At 36.1% G+C, this 7,500-nt stretch overlaps 2 protein-coding genes across 2 annotated transcripts in view; one reads left to right on the top strand and one right to left on the bottom strand.

The window, feature by feature from the left end:
- The window catches only part of LOC137645978 (spermine oxidase-like), a 12,237-nt gene extending 7,194 nt beyond the window's left edge, over positions 1-5,043 (bottom strand). The window contains exon 1 of the mRNA XM_068379083.1: positions 5,037-5,043. Within this exon, the coding sequence (XP_068235184.1) occupies positions 5,037-5,043 (7 nt within the window). The remainder of the gene's footprint in view (positions 1-5,036) is intronic.
- Positions 1-7,500, top strand: part of LOC137656593 (galactosylceramide sulfotransferase-like) — a 254,369-nt gene that overhangs the window by 157,912 nt on the left and 88,957 nt on the right. The gene's annotated exons all lie outside the window — the stretch shown is intronic.

Raw genomic sequence — 7,500 nt, 5'->3', positions numbered from 1 at the left:
AAAGTTACTTGTTTTCAAAAATGGAATCTGCATCTAAAGATACTTGTTTTCAAAAGTGGCCTTTCCATCTAAAGTTACTTGTTTTCAAAACTGGAATTTGTGTTAAGTTACTTGTTGTGGAATTTGCATCAAAAGTTATTTGTTTTCAAAAGTTGAATTTGCATCAAAAGTTACTTGTATTCAAAAGTGTAATTTGCATCAAAAGTGGCTTGTTTTCAAAAGTGGAATTTGCGTCAAACGTTACTTGTATTCAAAAGTGGAATTTGCATCAAAAGTTACGTGTATTCAAAAGTGGAATTTGCATCAAAAGTTATTTGTATTCAAAAGTGGAATTTGCATCAAAAGTTACTTGTATTCAAAAGTGGAATTTGCATCAAAGGTTACTTGTTTTCAAAAGTGGAATTTGCATCAAAAGTTACTTGTATTCAAAAGTGGAATTTGCATCAAAAGTTACTTGTATTCAAAAGTGGAATTTGCATCAAAAGTTACTTGTATTCAAAAGTGGAATTTGCATCAAAAGTTACTTGTATTCAAAAGTGGAATTTGCATCAAAAGTTACTTGTTTTCAAAAGTGGAATTTGCATCAAAAGTTACTTGTATTCAAAAGTGGAATTTGCATCAAAAGTTACTTGTATTCAAAAGTGGAATTTGCATCAAAAGTTACTTGTTTTCAAAAGTGGAATTTGCATCAAAAGTTACTTGTTTTCAAAAGTGGAATTTGCATCAAAAGTTACTTGTATTCAAAAGTTGAATTTGCATCAAAAGTTACTTGTATTCAAAAGTGGAATTTGCATCAAAACTTACTTGTTTTCAAAAGTGGAATTTGCATCAAAAGTTACTTGTATTCAAAAGTGGAATTTGCATCAAAAGTTACTTGTATTCAAAAGTGGAATTTGCATCAAAAGTTACTTGTTTTCAAAAGTGGAATTTGCATCAAAAGTTACTTGTATTCAAAAGTGGAATTTGCATCAAAAGTTACTTGTTTTCAAAAGTGGAATTTGCATCAAAAGTTATTTGTATTCAAAAGTTGAATTTGCATCAAAAGTTACTTGTATTCAAAAGTGGAATTTGCATCAAAAGTTACTTGTTTTCAAAAGTGCAATTTGCATCAAAAGTTACTTGTATTCAAAAGTGGAGTTTATGTCAAAAGTTACTTGTTTTCAAAAGTGGAATTTACATCAAAAGTTACTTGTTTTCATAAGTGGAGTTTATGTCAAAAGTTACTTGTTTTCAAAAGTGGAGTTTATGTCAAAAGTTACTTGTTTTCAAAAGTGGACTTTCCATCTAAAGTTACTTGTTTTCAAAAGTGGAGTTTATGTCAAAAGTTACTTGTTTTCAAAAATGGAATCTGCATCTAAAGATACTTGTTTTCAAAAGTGGCCTTTCCATCTAAAGTTACTTGTTTTCAAAACTGGAATTTGTGTTAAGTTACTTGTTGTGGAATTTGCATCAAAAGTTATTTGTTTTCAAAAGTTGAATTTGCATCAAAAGTTACTTGTATTCAAAAGTGTAATTTGCATCAAAAGTGGCTTGTTTTCAAAAGTGGAATTTGCGTCAAACGTTACTTGTATTCAAAAGTGGAATTTGCATCAAAAGTTACGTGTATTCAAAAGTGGAATTTGCATCAAAAGTTATTTGTATTCAAAAGTGGAATTTGCATCAAAAGTTACTTGTATTCAAAAGTGGAATTTGCATCAAAGGTTACTTGTTTTCAAAAGTGGAATTTGCATCAAAAGTTACTTGTATTCAAAAGTGGAATTTGCATCAAAAGTTACTTGTATTCAAAAGTGGAATTTGCATCAAAAGTTACTTGTATTCAAAAGTGGAATTTGCATCAAAAGTTACTTGTATTCAAAAGTGGAATTTGCATCAAAAGTTACTTGTTTTCAAAAGTGGAATTTGCATCAAAAGTTACTTGTATTCAAAAGTGGAATTTGCATCAAAAGTTACTTGTATTCAAAAGTGGAATTTGCATCAAAAGTTACTTGTTTTCAAAAGTGGAATTTGCATCAAAAGTTACTTGTTTTCAAAAGTGGAATTTGCATCAAAAGTTACTTGTATTCAAAAGTTGAATTTGCATCAAAAGTTACTTGTATTCAAAAGTGGAATTTGCATCAAAACTTACTTGTTTTCAAAAGTGGAATTTGCATCAAAAGTTACTTGTATTCAAAAGTGGAATTTGCATCAAAAGTTACTTGTATTCAAAAGTGGAATTTGCATCAAAAGTTACTTGTTTTCAAAAGTGGAATTTGCATCAAAAGTTACTTGTATTCAAAAGTGGAATTTGCATCAAAAGTTACTTGTTTTCAAAAGTGGAATTTGCATCAAAAGTTATTTGTATTCAAAAGTTGAATTTGCATCAAAAGTTACTTGTATTCAAAAGTGGAATTTGCATCAAAAGTTACTTGTTTTCAAAAGTGCAATTTGCATCAAAAGTTACTTGTATTCAAAAGTGGAATTTGCATCAAAAGTTACTTGTATTCAAAAGTGGAATTTGCATCAAAAGTTACTTGTTTTCAAAAGTGGAATTTGCATCAAAATTTACTTGTTTTCAAAAGTGGAATTTGCATCAAAAGTTACTTGTATTCAAAAGTGGAATTTGCATCAAAAGTTACTTGTATTCAAAAGTGGAATTTGCATCAAAAGTTACTTGTTTTCAAAAGTGGAATTTGCATCAAAAGTTATTTGTATTCAAAAGTGGAATTTGCATCAAAAGTTACTTGTATTCAAAAGTGGAATTTGCATCAAAAGTTACTTGTATTCAAAAGTGGAATTTGCATCAAAAGTTACTTGTATTCAAAAGTGGAATTTGCATCAAAAGTTACTTGTATTCAAAAGTGGAATTTGCATCAAAAGTTACTTGTATTCAAAAGTGGAATTTGCATCAAAAGTTACTTGTTTTCAAAAGTGGAATTTGCATCAAAAGTTATTTTTATTCAAAAGTGGAATTTGCATCAAAAGTTACTTGTATTCAAAAGTGGAATTTGCATCAAAAGTTACTTGCATTCAAAAGTGGAATTTGCATCAAAAGTTACTTGTTTTCAAAAGTGGAATTGGCGTCAAAAGTTACTTATTTTCAATGTGATGCCAACCAAATAGTTCTCAATCCTGTTCTTTTAGTTTTAAGAAACAATTAGCAGTCTCATATCTGCATAAGTCACTGAAATATAAAGATTTAAAGATTGAAATAACACGACATACCTGTCTTAAGGAGAAAAACCAGAACGAGAAAATCGAAACAAACGAGCTCTTTAAGTAGTGCCATGCGTCTTCTGGTGTCCTGGCGTGTGAACCAACTCCAGAGAAAACAGTAGATGGATATTGAACGGAAACCTTACTTCCGTGGAGCAGCAACTCAGTCTGGACGCAACTGAAGTCAAGACAGCCCTCTTATATTGGTGCTTAACTGGCCTACGCCTTCATCTTGTGAGTCAGCCGAGTGGAAAATTAAGCAAAGTAGGAAACACGATGAGTACATGGATGACATCATATGATTTTGTCGTTTTGGTCAAATCAAAAGGGTTGAAATAGTTAGTCAATTGTCCTGACTGCAGGGAAATTATGAAAGAAGTGGAATAGAACAGAGAAAAAAGAAATTTTCCACACCAATCTTCAATCCGGTTTTTTGTTAATTCCAATTTTTTAACCGTTCTACATTAAAGAAAAAAAAACAATTTTAAGAGTACACAGCCACAGCACCGCCTACGCAAATTACACAGAATCAAAGCTACCATTATTTTCTTTAGAATCATTCACGCATCTTTTAATCCGCGAAATGACATTCCAACTCATAATCATACGCTGCGTTAAGTATCTCGAGTATTTTGCAATCGCCACACCCATTGTTCTTGGCCTTTGTTCGAGCTTTCCACACGAGGGACTCTTGAACAATAGAACCACTGATCTGATCAGTAGACACGTAAGCACACCTTACACGTGAACTCATTCAAGTCCGGGTAACGACGCAGTAAGGATTCTCTATGGACAAGACGTGGCGAATAAAAACGAAATGCGAGCGATTTTCGGGGAAGTGGAAATGCGTCAGGAAGTAATTGCATCACTCATATCCGTGGAAGATTGTTTACCTGGATCATTGTTGTTTTATGATAAAGTCTTCATGTTGAGAATTGTTTAAGAAACTTAAGACAATAACGACAAGAATCTCTAAAAGGATGCTAGTGATATCGCCTTCAAGAAAAAGTTTTAAGATTGCCTTCAAGAAGAAATACTTAAGATGTGTAATCTTCCAAAAATAAGCTGGTTTAATCTAATTTTATTAGTCATGTGAGAGAGAGAGAGAGAGAGAGAGAGAGAGAGAGAGAGAGAGAGAGAGAGAGAGAGAGAGAGAATCATACACTATACGAGAAATACTTATTTAAATTGAGTAAATCCTTCAGCTCACACACACATACAAAAATACAATTATACAAGCGTACAATTAAGTGTTAAGCAACAAATATCGCAGTTATGTCGAATTAGATACAATATACCTTTGGAATAATTTGCCCTTTAACGAATCTGTACGAGAGTTCAACTACCCCTAACATGATTAAAACTCATGTCGTTTTGGTATACAACATGGATATCAGTAGACTTATTTACCGAACCATATCTCCCAGGTTTAATATTAAAGGATTACTAACGGCTTCATGTTAAAAGGAATAAGAATTCCCACAATGTCAGTCTTCGAGGCTTCAGGAAATGTTTTAGAGGCATGGTGCAGAATGTCCTCTTGCTGAAGGGTAGGACGTATTCTGAAGAAACTGCGATGTTCAAAACAGGCTGCTGCATCCTGATGGACACTGCTTTAGCAATCACCAGCCTCCTAATTTATCATCCTCAAGAGCAATGTTTGCGTCCCTGATAAGAGCATTTAATGGAAATATTTTGTTGTGTGCATCAACTAATTGCTTATGTATGTCCCCATTATTAGGGTGAGTTCGAAGTTTTTTCCTGATCATTGTCGTCATAGCATATATTTAGGGGCTTAAACTTCCCTTCCGAGCATCTGAATTTGCAAACTACATTGGTCTTACACTCCATGGGTAATCTGCCTTTCATCAGTGCAGATTTTCTTCCCCATTTCCACCTCCTGGGTGACATAGTACTTCAATTAGTCAATGCCAGCTCTTACTCGTCCCCACATTTATCACCTACTCCACCCGACCTCGCTCTCCGCATCAGCATGCTGATAGATGCCTGCCTCCTCAGGTTATATCCAGACGTCTTTCGCTCGGAACTACGTAAGATGCCCGTAGTTCCTACCAAGTATGGTATTTATCATCATATCAAAATGGTGGGCCCTCCAGTGTTTGCAAGATTGAGACATTTGGCCCCAGACTGGTTGGTAGCTGTTAAACGCACATTCACCTAATTGGAAGAAATAGGCACATATACTTTCAATTACTCCTGCTCTGGCCTTCGTAATGAAGGGGCCACATAACATTGAGATCATCTTGGGGTACCCTCACTTTGTGTATGTTATGTAGATGATATACTGTTATTCCCCTTTTCAATGAAGACCATTCACACCACCTGCAAATCAGCCTTGGCTGCCTGTAATTGAACATCCTTATAGTCAAGTATGACAAATGTACCTTTGGTGCAAAGGAAGTGACATTTGGGTCATCACATTATTCCTGAGGGCTTTTTCCCCCTCCCTGAGAAGATATCAGCAGTATAGAAGTTTCCCATACCCTCGATTGTAAAAGCTTTGCTGGAGTTCTTGTGCATGATGAATTATTATTACCAGTTCTTACCAGCTGTCGCCACCCTCAGGAGGTGGACTTCTTCAGTGCGAAGAAAGCCATATCAACTGCTATTGCTCTCACCTTCCCCATGCCAAATGCACTTCTCCTAATCTTAACTAATGCCAGTGACACCAGATATTCGAATAAATGATCAATGCATCTCCACACCCATTGGCCTTCTTCATTAGAAAACCTTCCAAGGCAGAATCCAGTAACTCTACCTTTGAGGGTAAACCCTGGTGGTGTATTTGGCTGTCCATCACTTCTGCCACTTCTAAGAGGGCACATATTTTCTCATTCAGATGGAGCACATGCACCTTGTGCACACCTTCACTTGATGGTCGGACACCTGTTTTCCCACGTCAACACTGACATCTCACTGTAATTTCTGGATACAACTGTAACATTCAACTTAATCCCATCACCAATGCCCTTTCCAGATACACACTGACTGCTGTCCACCATGGAATGGATTACAAAGCCTAAGTAGAAGCCCATCAAAATGACCCTATAAGTACCAAACCTACAGGACATCTTACCCGTCTGTTAGTTTGGAAGACGTCGCCCTCCGTGACGTCAGTACAGGTAGGCCATGCCATTGAATACCTTCTCCATGAGCCAACAGGTATTTCAATTAATTCATGACCTCTCGCACTCCTTGTGCCAATTTACTGTAAAACTACTGAAATCGAAGATCATATGGCATGGCATTACTAAAGATGCTAAGGATTGTGTCCACACTAGTACATCATGTCAAACTTCGAAATGGATGCCTTTTTGGGCACTTGTCATTAACTTCAGCATCATTTAGCCCACATTCATATTGACGGGGTTAGCCACCTACCCACGGCACAAGGACACCATTATCCTTTCACAGTCATTGATCGTTCCACTCACTGGCCTGAAGCCATCCCCATGCAAGATGCAACATCTGCCTCATGTATTGCTGCCTTAATCTCCGGTTGGATAACAAGATTCGGAATCCCAGAACATATTACTTCTGACAGGGCCACCATCACAGAGGTACTACTTTCACATCTCAATTTTGGATATTATTGCATCTTTTCAGCAGCACCTTACATCACATTACCGCTTATAACCATACAGCCAACGGAATGGGGGAAGGTTTCTATTGCACCCTCAAAACAGCTTTGATGTCTTGTGGCAACGACTCCAGCTAGTTTCCATGACTTCCCTGTATCATCCTCAGACTGAGGGCAATTCCTAAGGATACCATGGATGTCTTAGCAACAGAAATGGTACATGGTAACCCGCTTGTCATCTCTGTGAAATTTTTTCCCTATGCTCACCTCCTCCAATGATCTCCCGCACCTACATCACGTTATGGGGAAATTTAATCCCTGCCATCATACTTAGAAGCCTGCTGCAAAATAGCACATACCAAAAGACCTACTCACCGCAACGCACATCTTCATATGCACCAAAGCCTGCAACCCACCGCTTACACCCCCATATATGGTCCCATTCTTTCTCATCCATCATACTCTTGAAGCTTTCCTCCTCAACATTTCTAAAGTCTCTTTAATCCTGATCCTAATCTTGCAAACAATATCCAACCACTCGATATATCTTCGTCACCTAACATTCCTATATTAGACGACCCTTTCACTTATTAAGAGATAGACATGACTGTTAAAAGTATGAATAAGGGGAAGAGCTATGTTGGTGTGTGCCCTGGTATATTGTCGCTATTGCCAATGACTTGGTTGAGCTTTTTCCTTACCATTTG

Source organism: Palaemon carinicauda, chromosome 1, assembly GCF_036898095.1.
Source record: "Palaemon carinicauda isolate YSFRI2023 chromosome 1, ASM3689809v2, whole genome shotgun sequence".
NCBI classification, from domain to species: Eukaryota; Metazoa; Arthropoda; class Malacostraca; order Decapoda; family Palaemonidae; genus Palaemon; species Palaemon carinicauda.
This window is presented reverse-complemented; position numbering and strand designations above follow the sequence as displayed.